The sequence below is a fragment of the Canis lupus genome, chromosome 16 (assembly GCF_048164855.1).
Source record: "Canis lupus baileyi chromosome 16, mCanLup2.hap1, whole genome shotgun sequence".
Classification (NCBI taxonomy): Eukaryota; Metazoa; Chordata; class Mammalia; order Carnivora; family Canidae; genus Canis; species Canis lupus.
This window is the reverse complement of record NC_132853.1, coordinates 35755684-35771886: the sequence shown is the minus strand read 5'-3', so window position 1 is coordinate 35771886 and position 16203 is coordinate 35755684. Positions and strand designations below refer to the sequence as shown.

The window sequence follows — 16203 nt, the reverse complement described above, 5'->3', positions numbered from 1 at the left end:
GAATTTATTCGAGATTGCAGAATGAGTTGGGGTCAGGATGGCATTTTTAGGAGGAATTGGGAAAGCATTGGACACTCCCCAGAAGAGCCTGGATTCTCACCAGGGGTCCATGACCTCTCCAGTAGGCCTGGGCATGACCTTGGACTGGGACCTGCGGCGAGTTGGCAGCTCTAGTGGATCACTGCATTGTATTAGGTTTATTTTCACACGCTTGGGTTCAGTCTATCTAGTCATCTCCCAAACCAGAAACTCTTCATCCCAGACGACTCCCTCTCCCTCACCCATCATTCAGCGAGATGTCAAGATTTGAAAACTTTATTTCCCAAAGAACTTCTCACCCCACCTCCCACTCTACATTTAAGAGGGCCATTCCCTCAATCTAATGATCATCTCCTTAATTGTCTGCCTTCGTTCTTTTCCTTTTAATCTTGTCAGAATTCAGTTTCCTTCTTTTTTTTTTTTTTTTTTTGTAGTTTATTTATTTATTTATTCATGAGAGACACAGGGAGAGAGGCAGAGACAGGCAGAGGGAGAAGCAGGCTCCTCACAGGGAGCCCGTTGTGGGACTGGATCCCAGGACCCCGGGATCACGACCTGAGCCAAAGGCAGACACAACCATGGAGCTATCCAGGTGCACCAATGCAAACATTGCCAGGTCACTCCCAGCAGGTGAAGGTGGATTACACGAAGACCCCTCTGTTCCCCTCCAACCCCACCTCTAGAAGTGAATTCCAAAGATCTAGGCCCCTCCTAGGACATTTCCACTCCAACCTGGTAGGTGTGTGTATTCAAACCCTGGTTCTTACTCTTTCCCCTTCTCATGTCTAAGCCACTTCAACCAGATTTGCCATGTATCGGCCCATTTACAACTGAAATGTTTACGATTCAGCTCTGGATATCACCTTCTTCTAGAGGCTTTTATCGGTTTTTCCCTCTAGGATTCAACTCATCCATTCAGCTGGATTAGGCTGCCCTCCTTTGGGTCCTCCTCATCCTCCCCACAGACTTTGCACTGAACACATTGTATCAAGTGAGTCCTTGTGATGTAGTTTTGGGATGTAGCTGAGGTTTGGTGGGGTGAGGTCCGGAGCCAATGGCCAAGAAAAAATCCTGGAGACGTCCTTGGTGCAAAATGGTTTTATTCAAACACGGGGACAGGACCCGTAGGCAGAAAGAGCTGCCAGGTGCCCAACTTCAGGGGGTCGTGAAAGGTGACAGATTATATACTTGGGAGCTGGGGGTAAGGAAAAAGGGAGGTTTTCAAAAGAATTTTTGTATGCTAAAGAGGGCCTACAAGATACTAGACGCCTTGCCATCATCAAGTTCAGATGGTTTTTCCCTCTAGGAAAGCATTAACAGTAAGACAGTTGGGAGTTTCCTTCTGGAAGTTAGGTTATCAATAACCTAACTTCCAGAAGGGTTATTTTTCCCCTGGTAAATCACTAAGACATTTTGTCTTGCAGGACTGTAATCTCTATAAATTAACAATTGGTTTTTCGTTCCCTTAGCTTTAGGGCAGCCAGGAGTGCCTGAGGAATGTCACACACATCCCACCTGAGAGTGGTGGGGTGTCAGCTAGTGCTTTGTCCTTAGCTTGCCTTCTGCTCCCACATCACTTCTGAGGTTCTGTAAGACTATAATCTGCTTGCTAACAAGGCCCAGGAACCAGCGCCCTCCTTAGCAGGATCTGGCCTCCCTCCCGCTGGTCAAATCCCGTCTGTCCCTTGGCTGCTTCACCCCCTCCTAGGCTTCCCCTTGCAACCAGTGCAGAACAGAGTCCTTAGCTGAGCTCACTGGGTGCTTTAAGTCTTCATTCCATCTTCCTCTTGGGCCTCTGTCTGCCTAGTTCCACCCCATGGCCCACTGGCCTGCAGCAATTCACAGGGACCTCGCCCCAGGGCTCCACACCACCTGGATGGTCCTCTCCAGAGAGTGGCACTTATTTTGCTCCATATTTTTCTCTGCTAAACAATATGACACGAGCCATGTTTGTGTTGCCACTCTTCTCGTCCTAGTACCCAGCAAGGAACAGACACTCCATAATATTAAATCAATCATGACATTGTGACTTTATAGACTCTTTTGGCCTCAGGCCCTCTGGGGTGATCTAAGTGACTTTAGAGGATGACCACAGGATTGGACCTGCAGATGAGGGACAAAAGGAGCCCCCAACTCTGGGCCTCAACCCAAACTATTCTGAATAAGAGACTGGGTCCTAGGAAGAGTGCAGAGGGAAAGATGACCCAGCTTCGGGGAGGAGTAAATGTCTCTAAGGATTGCCATCTGGGGTCTCGGGGCTCTTTGAATCCCACCACACAAGGTGCCAGCTGCTGAGGCAGGGAAGCTGTCCTCTGAGTGGGGCCAGTGGTGACCCAGCAGGTGGAGTAGAGGAGAGCCGAAGGTAGGAGTGGGGAGTGGATCCCAGGGCATGGGCCAGGGGTCTACTCATGCCATGGCTGTGGCTGAAAGAAGGGGATGATTCCCTGGGTCCCTGGGTGTCCCCGGGAAGCTCGGTTCCTGGTGCAGAGCAGGGGGGCTGAGCAGGGACAGATGTCCGGGGGGAGGGGCTCCAGGGCCATCAGCTTATCATACAACCACCTTTTTCCTTGAAGGGATTCTTGTCTTCAGGGATGCCTTTGAGGAGAGGGTCGTTTCCTGCTTCAGCCTCCACATAATCCTTGATTTCCTTTCCTGTCTTGGAAATCTATGAGAAAACAAAGGGTGGTTCCAGCCCTTGATTGTCTGTCAGGATCAAAAAAAAAAAAACAAAAAACAAACAAAAAAACAGGTCCTGGACAGGATGGGACTGAAGTTGGAGAGGAGAGAGAGAAAGGGACAGGCATGAGTGGGGGGTGAGTTCTTTCGTCTAAGGGCGCTGGGGTGCTGGGCCAGGCACCTGCTGTGCCCTCCAGGCTGCGCAGTGGGGTGTGCTCTCCGTGGAGGTAAGCCCTGGCCTCCCTCTGCCTCCTCCCTTGTCCCAGAGGCACCTCCTGCTCATGCTCCTTCTGCCAGTCTGGAGAGGCCCACCACCCTGAGGGCCTGTCCCTTCCCCTTGGGGTCTCGGCTCGGTGAGGACCAGGATATGATGGAGAAGAGGGGCAGGGAAGGGAGGAGGAGGCTCACCAGAGCTCTTGGGTTCTTCACTTCCTTCTTCAGCTGTTCCACCTCCATCTTCAGTAGCTCCTTCTCGCTGAGCTCCTGGGCCATCCTGTCCCAGAGACCTGCTCCCAGACAGGATTCTGCAGCTGGTATGACAAATGCCCTGGGCTCCCCGCAGCTCCCTCCTGCACCCTTCACACCTCAACTTCCACCCCCTTCCCTGTGCAGCCCCTCCTTCAGACTCTGCATATTCACACCATAGATTCACTCCCACCCCGACCCCATCAGGAGTCCAGACTCTGGAGGAGAGGATGCCCCCAGTCTGGTGGGGGAGGCACAGGCTGTGCCCTTGGAGAAGGAGCTGCCCAGGGACGAAGCAGGAATCAGAGCATGGAGAAGGGAGAGAAAAGGAGTTTCTTTCAGTGAATCAGATTTGGGAAGCCAAGTTATTGTTCCACATAATGGCACAGGTAGACATTTTTTAGGAAACAGCAGGTCCTGCCAGGGGAGAGTGTACCCTAGTGGTTAAGAGAAAGGCTCTGGAGCCTGCCAGCCTCCAGTTCTGATCCAGGTTCTTCCCAGCTACTTCCAAGCTGTGAGGCTTAGGCAAGTCACTCAACCTCCTTGAGGCTTAGTGTCTCCATTTGCAAAATTAGTATAAGAACAATACCTGGGCCCTGGGCCCGCCCCCAGTGCCCCCCAATAAAAGAGATTTGGGTGTCAAAAAAAAAAAAAAAGAACAGTACCTACCTTGTGTGAGTTTTTTGTAAGTCCTCAGAAAATAATGCATGTAAAATATTTTAACCCTCTGTCTGGCACATATGAATAATATATTTACTATTAATATTATAGTTACTGATATCAACATCATCAGGACAGGATTATCAGGAAGGCCTGCCAAGTGCCCAACTTTAGTAATTGAGACTAAATCCCAGCCCAGTGCAACCTCAGCCCCTCTTACCTGCCAAGAAATAGTGTGTATTCAAGTCACTTGTCCCCGACTCAGGTAAGATGGTGTTCGAGCGTCCCAGCTCTTCAGCGGCTCAAAGTCTTCAGATAAAGCAGATGGTCTGGAAGCCAAAATCTCTGATGCCTAAGCTGATCATGGGCTCAAGGTTCTAAGCCCATCCGCTGGCCTGAGCCTCCAAGCCCTCCCTGCCACTGGAGCAGACACCTGCTCCCAGCCTTGCTCCTTTAGTGACCCTTCTGGCTTAGAGCCAGTTCTCACTCTCCAACCCAACACATCCCCCTCTTCACTCTCTCCTCCCTGTGCCTTCTCTTCTAAGCCCTCCCCTCCGTTACCTCTGAGTCAGCTCTGAGATTGGCCTTCTCAGTGACTCAAGTCCTGGACCAGCTCCTAACTTCCCTCACCCAAGAAGCCATTGTGTCTCCCATCGGAGCCCCACGATTACACCGTGCAAGGTTCTCCTAAGCTCAGTCTTCCTTTGCTTACTCAATAAAAACGGACTCCTCACTTAGGATGCTGTGCCATCAACACGTGGGGCCATGGCCACCTCTAATGCCCATGTCCATGCTTCTTGGCTTCCATGCCTCCTTCTGAGCCTTGAGTGTGGGTCTCCCTCACCAGTTGCTGAGCACAGGGCCTGCATCCTGAAATTTCTCTTGGTCTCCTTCCAGGACCATCCAAGGGCTGTGCTGTTTAATAGATACTGAGCTCTTGCTCAGGCTGACACCTGTCCCATGACAAGGGGACCCTCTCGAGAAGCAAATGCTTAAGATAATCAATATGGTCAATAAAGGATCCTCTTTTTGTCTGGCTGAAAGGAGGCCTGGAGTCCATCCTGACTGCCTTGCTCTGGGGTCTGAGTCCCACTCACAGCCAGGAGTGCTAAGACTTTAGGATCAGGACAAGAGCCTGGAAGTCTCTAGGCCAACTGCCTATGAATACAGGACATAGAGCACATACCTTTTGAGAACAGCTTGGTGCTCCATGCACTGCTGCTTCCTAAAACCAACGAGTTAATCAGAAACTTGAATGTGGTGTTTCTCAAAGCCAATTCCTTCCTATTGTCTAATCGGAATCCCACATGCTACAGCTGGTCTTACCTCCATCAGGCACAGAGCTTGTAGACTAGGGCTTCTTTACATGGAACCCTTCAGAGGCTTGGTTACACTTCTCAGGGGACCTCTGGATGTCTTCCTGGTGTCTGAGCTGATTCCTCTTGCTGCTGAATTGGCTGGTTTCCATTGTTTCTGCGCCGCCCTACAGCCCCCAGCATGACTGGTCTCCACATCCTACCCACCTTCCACTCCCCAGGCCCTTGGTGACTCATCCCTGAGCTTCCCAAGGAAGCCCCCACCCTCTGCCCTTTCCTCCCCTTCCATGAGTGGAAAATCCACCCCCACCCCCCACCCAGAGCAGGCCAGTCCCCTTCCTCCTCTGTCTCCCCCCCCAACCCCCCCCAACAGTTTCCTTTCCAGGCCCATGAGCAATCACAGCGCCCCGACCTTGGCTTCCTCTGCTGGGAGGGATTGGGGGGCTGGGCCCCCAGAGGCGCCCCTGGCTTCCCCCTTCCTCTGGGCCGGGGGCAGAGATGCACAGGCCCTCGGGGCAGGGACTGACTTCCTCTTGTCCCGGAATGAGCCTGCCTGCCCTTTGCAAGCAGGTTTGGGTCTCTCACGGAGAGGAAACCAAAAGCAGTGAGGCGGGGGTAAGGCAGAGCGACCAATCAACGGCTGGGTGAGGCACAAAATCAGCGGGCTCCCTGGGGAGCCAGCCAGAGGCTGGGGGCCATGGCAGAGCTGCAGCAGCTACAGGAGTTCGAGATCCCCACGGGCCGGGAGGCTCTGCGGGGCAACCACAGCTCCCTGCTGCGGGTCGCGGACTACTGCGTGGACAATTATGTGCAGGTAGGCGGAGTGGGCACAGGCCCCGACACCCTTGCCTCCCACCACCGCCCCGAGAGGCCCAGAGCCCACCTCCAAGGCAGGACTGCGGGAGCCACCCTGACAGGTGCTCGGCCCGGGTGCGGATGGGAAATCCTCCACCCCAGGCCTCGGCTTCATTCTGTTCCCCTCAAACTTCAGCCCTGACCCCGTGCCACCCAGCCCTACCGTGCCCCACTGCCTCTCCTGGAGCCTCACACCTCTATCCCATTAGCGCTCCTCACTCTATCTTTGTCTCCCTCCCAGGTCCTGCTCAGATCCAGACTTGTCCCCAAACAAATAGTGGCATCATTACTGCATCTGCAGGCCGACTCTAGGTGGGCCTTCTGAACTTCCTGGACAGTGTCATGAACTTGACAGGGGGAGATTCCTTTCCCTGATATTTGAGCGAGAGTGGACAGACATCAGACTAAGCTGGGTCAGGCACAGAGGCAGGGGGATGGACAACGTGACTGCTGGGAGCTGTCTACCAGCAAAAAGATGACAGCTGTGCTTTATTTTTATTATTATTATTATTTTTCAAAATATTTTATTTATTTATTTATTTATTCATGAGGGACACACAGAGAGAGTCAGGGACATAGGCAGAGGGAGAAGCAGGCTCCCCGTGGGGAGCCCGACGGGGACTCGATTCCAGGACCCCAGGACCCCAGGACCACGACCCAAGCCAAAGGCAGATGTTTAAGGACTGAGCCACCCAGATGCCCCGACAACTGAGACTTTTTAGAACTTTCCTAAATTGTGTAGCGGTTTCAGGACCATGAACATAGATTCCCAGATCAAGGGAAGAGTGGGGAGGGAAACTCAACAACAATTGAGCACCTGTTTTTTTGTTGTTGTTGTTTTTCCCATTAATCCTCGTAAGCACCTTATGAGACAAGTATTATTATTCCTCTTTCATAGATGAAGAACCAGCAGCGCAGGGAGGCAAGGTGACTGTCCAAGGTCACATGGCTTGGATGTAGCAAAGCTGAGCATCAGCCTCCTGACTTCCGAAGCCGGTTCTCTCCTCTCCTTCTCTTTACCTCTTGCCTGACATGCCGTATGACTTAAAGACAGTTTATTTGCACTGACAGGCCCCGGGGGACCTCCTGGCTCAGTAAGAGTGTTGAAAAAAAAAAAAAAATGAAAGTAGCAAGTGCTTATGGGAAAATGGCAGATTAAAGGGAGTCAGTGATGAGACCAGTGAGAACACTCTGCACCCTTCCTTTGGGCAGGCTTGTTGCCCACATGGCCTCTTTTAGTCCTCCCCCAAGCCAGAGAGGGGAGAAGCACTCCCATTCCACAGCAGGAGGCCGGGGTTCAGAAAGATTGACTCACTTTCCCAAGGTCCCTAAGCTAGTGGCAGTCTGAATTTGAACCCAGAACTCTGACTCAAGAGCCCACCCCCAAACCTCTAGTTGAATAGTTGCTGTTGGTGTAGATGCTGAATGACCGACCAGCTTACAGATGAGATGGACTATGGCTTGTAAACCAGCCCGGTTCTCGTGGTGCTGGAAGGTAGCCTTCTACAGACAAGGAGAGAAGCAGTTCTGTCCATTTCTTGGGTAAACTCTGCACAGCTCCAGGCTCTTCCAGATGGGTTCTCCTTTGTTGCATACACAGTGTGTGCACACAGGATTTAGGATTACAAAGACCCAGTCCAATTTCCATCTCTGCCACCAACCAACTACAGGACCCATGGCAAGCTGACTCTCTGATTCTTACACCTCTCTCTTTACCATGGTCACGTGGGTTAAATGTGAAAATGTGTTAAAGCACTTAGCCCAGTGCCTGTCACTTAGGAAGGGCAGGATACATGGAAACTATGACCATTACTATCATCATCATCATTTGTCGGAAGGATGAAAGATAATGAAAGTCAATTCTAGTGAGGTGAAGCTGCCCTTGCAAAATCACCAAAAGCCCTGCCCCAGGTCAGAGTCCCCGGGCTCCTGCTTCCTTCATGCAGAACACTAATTAATTGACCTTAGTTACCTTTCCTGGCCTCTCAGGGGAGGATCTCAGTCTGGGGAGCAAATGCTTTCAAAGGGTTTGGATGACTTCTCAGAACTACCGTTAAAGAAGGCCTGGTTCCCACGCCCCCTGTCCTTCCCTCAGCCCCTCCCTTCACCCCAGTCAGGTGCAGGAAGCCCATGGGGAATGGGGGGAGGCAGGCTGGGGTTGACTTCAGAGTTCTCTCTGTCAGAGTCCATTGAGTTTACAGACAAGGTAATCTGCATGATGAATAAGCAGACAGCTATGACAATGGATCTCATATTTTTGTACCTCTGGACCTAACTTTGGGCCAAGCCCCAAACCAGGGGTCAGTAGGTATCCAGCTCCAGGCTCCTGGAGCTGGGCCCAAGCGGACCATCTGGGCTGACAGTTCCACATGGCAGGCCAACCAGGGGACAGCATTGATGAGGCAAGCTAGGAAGTCTGGGTGCAGACCAAAGGAGGAGGAGTCACTACCCCATTCTGGACTTTCCTTTCCTTGTCTATTAAAGAATGGTCTTGAGCTAGGGACACCTGGCTGGCTCAGTGGTTGAGTGTCTGCTTTTGGCTCAGGGTGTGATCCTGAGATCCAGTCCCCCATCAGGCTCCCTGCAGGTAGCCTGCTTCTCTCTCTGCCTATGTGTGGGTCTCTCATAAATAAATAAATAAAATCTTAAAAAAAGAAGAAGAAGAAGAAGAAGAAGAAGAAGAAGAAGAAGAAGAAGAAGAAAGAAAAGAAAGAAGAAAGAAGAAAGAAGAAAGAAGAAGAAGGAAGAAGGAAGAAAGAAGAAAGAAAGAGGAGAAGGAGAAGGAGAAGGAGGAGGAGGAGAAGGAGAAGGAGAAGGAGAAGAAGAAGAAGAAGAAGAAGAAGAAGAAGAAGAAGAAGAAGAAGAAGAAGAAGAAGAAGAAGAAGAAGAATGGTCTTGAACTAGAATAAGACCTGTTCTCCTTTCTGGTTCAAACATCCTGGGTTGATTTCTTTGCCTTTTCTAAAGCTTTTGGGTACATATGCTGATGAAATGTAAATTGCATGCAAATGAGCACCTAGTTGTTGGAACTGAAAAGCAGAGCAGGGCTGCGCAGAAGGTTCTGGGCCTGCCTTTATTTTCATTTATTTATTTATTTATTTTGGGCCTGCCTTTAGACTTCAGCTTGGCTCAGGCTCCAATGGAAGCACCCTGCTCCGATAGGTTCTAGGTCCGCTCTCCACTGACAGGCTCTAGGGAGCACCCGGGCTCTTTGGCAAAGACACTGCTTGCAGCCTTGTCTGCCCATGCCCGGGCCTGGCCCAGACCTGCCCTGGGCTCCTCCCTCTTCTCTAGAGAAGGCTACAGGCTAAATTGCAGCAGCTCCATGATCTGACCTGAGATGAGGAAGCTGCCTAGGGAACCAAATGGCCAAAGAACTTTTGCTCTAGCCCTTAGTCTGATCTGGAACTGAAAAAAAAAACACCCCTTCTTCTGTCTTTAGCTATTCTTTCCCACCCTTTTACTGCTGACTGGCAGTGTGACCCTGCCTGGTACAGTGCCTGGCATGCAGTAAGGAGATGCCCAGAAAGTATAGGTTTCACATTCATTAACTCACAAATGCATATTTATGAAGTATCATCTGTGTTGGGCACTAATCCAGGGTAGGATACAGAATAAAACAAACAGCCTTTCTGCCCTCACCGTGCTTACATTTTAGTCTGGGGGGTAGATAATGAAGTAAATAGATAAATCACTTCTGATAGATAGTCCTAAGTACTATGAGGAAAAGAGAACAGGGTAAGTATAGTAGAGAGCCGATACAGATGTAGGCTAGGGGAATCTTAGGGTGGTGATGAAATGTGTCTCTGGGGAGCTGAGATTTAATAATAAGGGTTCTAGAAGGAGATACACCAAGTGCATAGGCCCTGAGGTGGAAACAATCTTAACTTGATGGAGAACAGGAACCTAAAGGCAAATGTGCCTGGAGGGGAGGAAGTGAGAGGGAGTGGTGGAGGAGAATGGGGAGAGAAAAGCAGAGTCAGCCTTGTGGGGACCCTATACAGGCCATGATTGGAAGTCTGGATTTTATTCTCACATATTGGGAAGCTACTGGAGGGAATGAATGAAGTCCCTCTTCCCTGGGCTGCAATTTCCTTATCTATAAAATGGACTAGATCATTGGTACCCAAACACTATTCTGCAGACTGGAGAAAGGAGCACAGGGGTCACCTGGGGAGCTCTTAAAGGCACAGATTCATCACCCTCACTCTCCCTTACTCCCAGATTCCAGTAAGAAGGTCTAGGACAGGGGGGGCCTGATGTCGATTGGGTTGGTTTTTAAGTTTGAAATTACTGCCTTCCTCTTTCCTTTCTACTCTTCACCCTTGATTTCTAAAGGTCCTCCAAAGGTGGTGGGGTCAATCTTCAGCTGGACTCTTCGAGGACGGAGATCTCCTCCTCTGTTTGCATCCATTCCTTGGGGCCACAGATTTGCTTTCCTAATATCCCCGAGTCCCTCTTACTACAGTGTCTTTCTCATGGAAACCACGTCAAACATCTTGAGTTACTGCTTTCTCCCGTGATCCCTATGCCCTCTCCTATCCTACCCACGGATCCCGTGGAAGGGGCCGTCCTCAGACCAGAGCTATGTGTATTACAGGCCACAGACAAGAGGAAGGCACTGGAAGAGACCATGGCCTTTACCACCCAGGCACTGGCCAGCGTGGCCTACCAAGTAGGCAACCTGGCTGGACATACTCTGCGTATGCTGGACCTGCAGGCGGCCTCGCTGCGGCAGGTGGAAGCGCGTGTGAACACACTGGGCCAGGTAAGGGGTATGGGAGGGCTTCTTGTGTGAGCTTCCAATTCTTTGGCCCCACTCAGACATTTTCTCCAGCAAAAGCTCTCTCCCGCCTTCCTCCAAGTGCCTCACTTGGCCATGGAAGCTTGGCACTTCCCAAGAGTTTCAAACCTCCCTATCTCTGTGGGTATGTCTCAGGGCTGGGCTTGCTGCCCTACCAGACTAGGAACTCCTTGAAGGCAGTCCTTTTTCTTTCTGAATTCTATCTGAATTCTATCCCACAGGTAGCAAGCAGGACTTGCTTACCAATCACGGTGGCTGCCTCATACGGTAAAGAGGCCAGAGGACTTGTTTCCATCTAAACACAGGCAATGACTTAATAAGTGTCCTCCTCCCAGAGTGTTTGCTTGGCAAGGTCATCTTCAGCCCTGAGAGCACTGCCACCACCCTATGGTGCCTCCCGCCCCTCTAGCATACACACCCTCCTTCCTTCCTGGATCCTTGGCTGAGGAACTGCCCCATCAACCACATGCACAGATCCACTCACACAGCAGCCTGGCCCGTGCATCACCCACATGTTCCCTGCAGGGTGTGACTCTCACCCCAGCAGACCGGAGTCCCCACCCTCTCTGTGTCTTGAATTTCCCCACAGAACATTCTAAGAGGAACTTAATTCACTGCTTTGTCCCCCAAAAGAGACAAGTTGATCCAGTCACGGTTCTCTACCATCTAGGCATTGTCCACCTCTGCTTCTGAGCCAACCGAGTGCACTGGTCTCTTCCCAGCCGCCCCAAGGGTGCCGTGTTTCCTCCTTTCCTCTGGCGCCTGATCAGCTAATAATAACCCTCATTCTCTTCCACCAGGAAGCTGCTCCAAAGTGGCTCCATCCTCCCCTGGCAACTCTTTTCCCAAATGCTGTGTGACCCTGGGGACATTTATTCTCTCTCTGGACCTCACTGCTTCCCATGGTCCTGACTCCCACTCCAAAGCCTCTATCTTCTTTGGAGTGGGAGTATTGGGGGTGCCTGGATGGCTCACTGGTTGAGTGCCTGCCTTTGGCTCTGGCAGGTCCGTTGGTTGTGATCCCAGGGTCCTGGGATGGAGTCCCGCATCTGGCTTCCTGCAGGGAGCCTGCTTCTCCCTCTGCCTGTGTCTCTGCCTTTCTCTGAGTCTCTCATGAATAAATAAAATCTAAAAAAACCCAAGCCAAAACAAAATAAGAGGTGGGGCACTGTATGGAGACTCCTCCTGTCACCTCAAACCCTGTCATGGCAGATGGTGAATATGCATATGGAGAAGGTGGCCCGAAGGGAGATTGGCACCTTAGCAACCGTCCAGCGGCTGCCCCCTGGCCAGAAAGTCATCGCCCCCGACAGCCTCCCTCCCCTCACGCCTTACTACAGGAGACCCCTCAACTTTGGCTGCCTGGATGACATTGGCCATGGGATTAAGGTAGAGAGAGGGCCCCTCCTCTTTTCCACAAACCACTCCCTCAGTTTAGTGGGTTCCCTTCTCCCCAGCCTCCTCCTCATTCTCTTCCACATCCACATTCTTGTTCCATCCAGTCTTATTCCCTGATCTTTCCTCACTGCCTGAAGCCATCACCCTTAGGGGACCCCTCCTCTCCAAGCCTCCCTCCTTAAAAGTCTTTCCTGACCCCTCCCTCCATAACTGGCCTTTACTCGGTCCTCAGATGGTTAGCTGAGGGTGCATCTGAGCACCCCCTTCCACAGGGGCTGGGTGTGTGTGTGAAGGGGAAGAGAGGAAGGGAAGGCGTCAGGGTGTACATGAGAATTGCTCCCCAGCCACATGAGAACAGTAACTTCCTCTGTCTGGAGGTTTGAGGTCAAGGCACTGAGCACTCCCCCCAGAGCTGCTTGCTGTTGGGTGGGAAGGGGTGGGGATGCAGCCATTCAAAAGGGAGGGGCCTGGTGAAGATGGGGAGCATGCCACTAGCATTTCCTTCTCCGCTCATCTCCTGAGAGGTGGGAGAGCACACATCCCTAACCCCATGTAGTCAGTTCCCACATGCCAACATCCCAGGGGAGATTAAAGCTCCCCTGGATCTCAGCGACCCCTTGAAACCCTCAACATACCATAGCATACAGACTATCCTCCCCTCCCTCAGTCACCAGGCTTCCCCACCAGTGAGTTCCCATTGCCCAGCTTCCATTCTTTTGGACTCAGCTCAGTCCCCCTTGTCTTGTGCCTAGCGGAGTATAGCAGAGGACAGCATCCCTCATGTGCCCACACTCAGGGACACCCCGCCAGGGACAGAAGCGCTCTCTCACATGTGGGCTGGCCCTTGCCACTTGTGCATTTTAAATGCTCTGTCCCTCTGTCCTGAGCTTCCCAAAGCCGGGTTCTGCAGGCCAGTCAAAATGACAGGTGGGGGGCACCTGGGTGGCTCAGTGGGTTAAGTGGCTGCCTTCCCCTGGGGTCAGGATCCCAAGGTCCTGGGATCCAGCCTGGCATCCAGCTCCCTGCTCAGCGGGGAGCCTGCTTCTCCCTCTCCCTCTGCCTGCTTCTTCCCCTACTTGTGCTCTCTCTCTGCCAAATAGATGAATAAAATCATTTTTTAAAAATGGCAGGGGTATACCTCTAGGTGTGATGGTCCCCTCCCCCCCCCCTTCCCGCCAACTCCTCAGCCCCGCCGGGGGTTGCCTGGGGTCTATGAGGATTAGAGCCCACCAAGCTGGCCACTGAGATGCTCTGCGCGCCTGCGAGGTGCGGATGCTAGGCTGTGCAGAGGAAGTGGCCTTCAGACCGCGTCTGCTCCAGGTTTCCGTCGGGCCCGCGGTCGACCAGAGGCCCAGGGCCCAGGCAGCAGCAAGAGGGGGTAGCTGTGGGGTGGGGTGCGATGTGGGGGGCTGGGAAGTAGAAGTGGGAACTTGGCTGTCCCCGCGCGCTCCCTCCCAGTTCGCGGCCGCCTCTCCCTCATTTCCCTTCTGGGACCAGGGGGCTACTGGGGAGGGGGAGCCCCATAGACGTCAACCCCGCCCCCTGCTCCCCCGCAGGATCTGACAACGCAGTTGTCGCGGACCGGGACTCTTTCGCGAAAGAGCATCAAGGCGCCTGCGACACCCGCCTCCGCCACCCTGGGGTGAGGCCTCGAGATCCCGAAACCCTCCTCCCCCACCCTCAGTGCAGAGGAGCCAAACTTCCTCCTCCCCGCACCTGACCCCGCTGGCCGGAAGCCTTCCTTCCCCACCCTAATCCACCCCTCCCCCACCCCAGGAGGCCGCCGCGGATCCCCGAGCCCGTGCAGCTCCCAGTGGTGCCCGAGGGCAAACTCTCCGCCGCCTCATCTGCCTCTTCCCTGGCCTCGGCAGGGTGAGCCCCACAAGTCCAAGTGGGGGTGTCACGGTGACTACTAGGGTGGAGACGACTCGCAGCACAGGCCTGGGCTGATGACTGAAGGGGCGGGGCCGGTGGGGGGGTAATGCCGAGTTAGGGAAGGGGTCCCCCAACTTAGCCGAGCCCTCTTTCTCTGGTCCTCAGCAGCGCCGAAGGTGTCGGTGGGGGCTCCACGACCAAGGGGCAGGCAGCACCCCCACCCCCACCTCTCCCCGGCATGGCCCCACCCCCGCCACCGGCCCCTGAGGTCTTCCTGCCTCCCCCTCCGCTGGAGGAAGTATCCCTGCCCCCGCCGGGTAAGGAGCTCCGCCCCCTCCTGGCTCCCCTGTGGGGTCTCTGCCTCACGTCCCCCAGGTCTCCCCGCCCATCCGATCCGCCAGCTCAGTGGACGTCCTAGGTAGGGGGTAACAGGAGAGGAAGTGCGCTAATTTAGCGCCTGCTTTACACCAGGCTCTGTGTTCAAGCTCCTCGTCTCTTTTTTCACTTAACTTAAAAACCCTAAGAGGATCTTCACACTCTGATTGCACAGATGCAAGTTGAGGCCGACAGGTTAAATTCAGTGACTTGCCTGTGGTTACCCAGCTGAGTGGCAGAGCCTGAGGACCTTACACCGCTCAACATTTGTGTGTTTACTGAGAACCTACTAGAGGCCTTGTGGTGGGAACCCTGATGGGCCCAGGCTGGAGAAAGATTACATAAATGGGTGGATGCTGGAGCCCGGATTTTGAACAGTGGAGTTTCCTGGGGGCAGTTGGAGGGGGGTTTCCTGTGCCACACCTGCAGGCTTTCTACTTTCCCTCCCAGCACCAGAGCTGCCCCCGCCCCTGGATCTGCCCCCTCCTCTACCCCTGGATGTTGATGAATTGGGGCTGCCACCACTGCCCCCACCAGACTTTGGGCCTGAAGAGCCTAGCTGGGTCCCTGCTGCATACTTGGAGAAAGGTACCTGATTCCTGGGACTAGGGATCCCCTCTCCTCTTCTTTTTTTTTTTTTTTCCCCTCTCCTCTTCTACACTAGAATCTGCAACGGTGTGAATATGAGCCCGTTATACACACACACACCCCTCCCTATTTCCTGATGAACTGACCAAACGTTCATCCAGGAGTGGTGAACCAAGATGGAAAGACAGGCAGCTGGCCTGGCACTGAATACTATTAACCCAGGTGGGGAAGCAGGGGTGGTCCCAAGAGCTTTGGGGAAGGCACCTCCTGCCCTACTCCCTGTACCCATCCCCCTAGATGTTCCCTGGCATCCCCATGCTAGGGCAGGAGACACATCTCATGGCAACCTCTCCTCCCATCCTGCAGTGGTGACATTGTACCCATACACCCGCCAGAAAGACAACGAGCTCTCCTTCTCCAAGGGCACCGTCATCTGCATCACACGCCGCTACTCAGATGGCTGGTGTGAGGGCGTCAGCTCAGACGGGACTGGATTCTTCCCAGGGAACTATGTGGAGCCCAGCTGCTGACAGCTGAGGGCTCTCTGGGCTCCCGATCCGGCACCCCTTGAGCTCCAGTACAAAGCCAGCCCCACAGTCAAGGCTAGACTAGGGCTGCCCACTTCTTGGTCTGCGAGCTGTGCCTACCCTTCCCCTCCTTTTGGTGGGAAGGGGTCCCGGGGAGAGACAGAATGGACCCAAAGGCCCGCTGCAGACAGGAAAGAACTGGAAGCCAGAGTTTGATGATCTTGTCCACAGAGGACACCCTACTCCACGCAGGATGGGGTCTCCAGCTGCAAGTACCAACTTTGAATAAAACTCTGATGACCTCCTGGTGATTGCCCTGCAAGGCTAGGGGGCCAGAGAGAGAGGAGGGAGTGCAAGGCTCCTGCTAATTATTGAGCCCCCTCTGCCTGCGCCGCCTCCCCCCCACACCCCCGCAGCAGTCCCTTGCCGTCCCTTCGGTCCTGTGTGCCCTGGACACTAGACCCCTGACGCCTCTGCAACGACTTGTTCCCGTTGTTTGCTGTGTGAAGTTCGGCTTGGGTGCCTCCAGCTGGGCACTCTTCCCAGAGTGGGACCAACTCCCGCCACCCTTAGATGGGTCTCCCCGAGAGCCGACATCGCCTCACCCTCACCCTTCAGACATCGG

At 53.3% G+C, this 16203-nt stretch overlaps 2 protein-coding genes across 7 annotated transcripts; one reads left to right on the top strand and one right to left on the bottom strand.

Moving 5' to 3' along the window:
• Positions 1 to 1122: 1122 nt before the first annotated feature.
• GNGT2 (G protein subunit gamma transducin 2) lies at positions 1123 to 5752 on the bottom strand. 4 transcript variants are annotated; one of them, XM_072780197.1, is made up of 6 exons: positions 5569 to 5752; positions 5167 to 5323; positions 5027 to 5065; positions 4061 to 4169; positions 3124 to 3245; positions 1123 to 2704 (listed from the first exon to the last, which is right to left on the bottom strand). In XM_072780197.1, the coding sequence occupies exons 5-6, from the start codon at positions 3205 to 3207 to the stop codon at positions 2579 to 2581; spliced, it is 210 nt and encodes a 69-aa protein (XP_072636298.1). In that variant the 5' UTR covers positions 3208 to 3245; positions 4061 to 4169; positions 5027 to 5065; positions 5167 to 5323; positions 5569 to 5752; the 3' UTR covers positions 1123 to 2578. The 4 variants fall into 4 exon arrangements, with proteins under 4 accessions (XP_072636298.1, XP_072636297.1, XP_072636296.1 ...); XM_072780196.1 differs by having other exon boundaries at positions 3124 to 3239; XM_072780195.1 differs by having other exon boundaries at positions 3124 to 3221; positions 5569 to 5748.
• Positions 5526 to 15928, top strand: ABI3 (ABI family member 3). Of its 3 annotated transcripts, none has more exons than XM_072780193.1 (8): positions 5527 to 5970; positions 10612 to 10779; positions 12028 to 12204; positions 13770 to 13855; positions 13990 to 14085; positions 14257 to 14405; positions 14914 to 15051; positions 15418 to 15928. In XM_072780193.1, exons 1-8 carry the CDS (start codon positions 5854 to 5856, stop codon positions 15579 to 15581), a joined length of 1095 nt encoding a protein of 364 aa, XP_072636294.1. In that variant the 5' UTR covers positions 5527 to 5853; the 3' UTR covers positions 15582 to 15928. The 3 variants fall into 3 exon arrangements, with proteins under 3 accessions (XP_072636295.1, XP_072636294.1, XP_072636293.1); XM_072780192.1 differs by having other exon boundaries at positions 14254 to 14405; XM_072780194.1 differs by lacking the exon at positions 12028 to 12204 and having other exon boundaries at positions 5526 to 5970; positions 14254 to 14405.
• The last annotated feature ends 275 nt before the right edge of the window (positions 15929 to 16203 follow it).

Bases quoted from the DNA above. Each gene is read 5' to 3' on its own strand.
- GNGT2 (XM_072780197.1), bottom strand. From the start codon at position 3,207: ATGGCCCAGGAGCTCAGCGAGAAGGAGCTACTGAAGATGGAGGTGGAA. The intron at 2,705-3,123 runs GTGAGCCTCCTC...GTTTTCTCATAG, and splicing joins TGAAGAACCCAAGAGCTCTG to ATTTCCAAGACAGGAAAGGA.
- ABI3 (XM_072780192.1), top strand. From the start codon at position 5,854: ATGGCAGAGCTGCAGCAGCTACAGGAGTTCGAGATCCCCACGGGCCGG. The intron at 10,780-12,027 runs GTAAGGGGTATG...CTGTCATGGCAG, and splicing joins GTGTGAACACACTGGGCCAG to ATGGTGAATATGCATATGGA. The intron at 15,052-15,417 runs GTACCTGATTCC...CCCATCCTGCAG, and splicing joins TGCTGCATACTTGGAGAAAG to TGGTGACATTGTACCCATAC.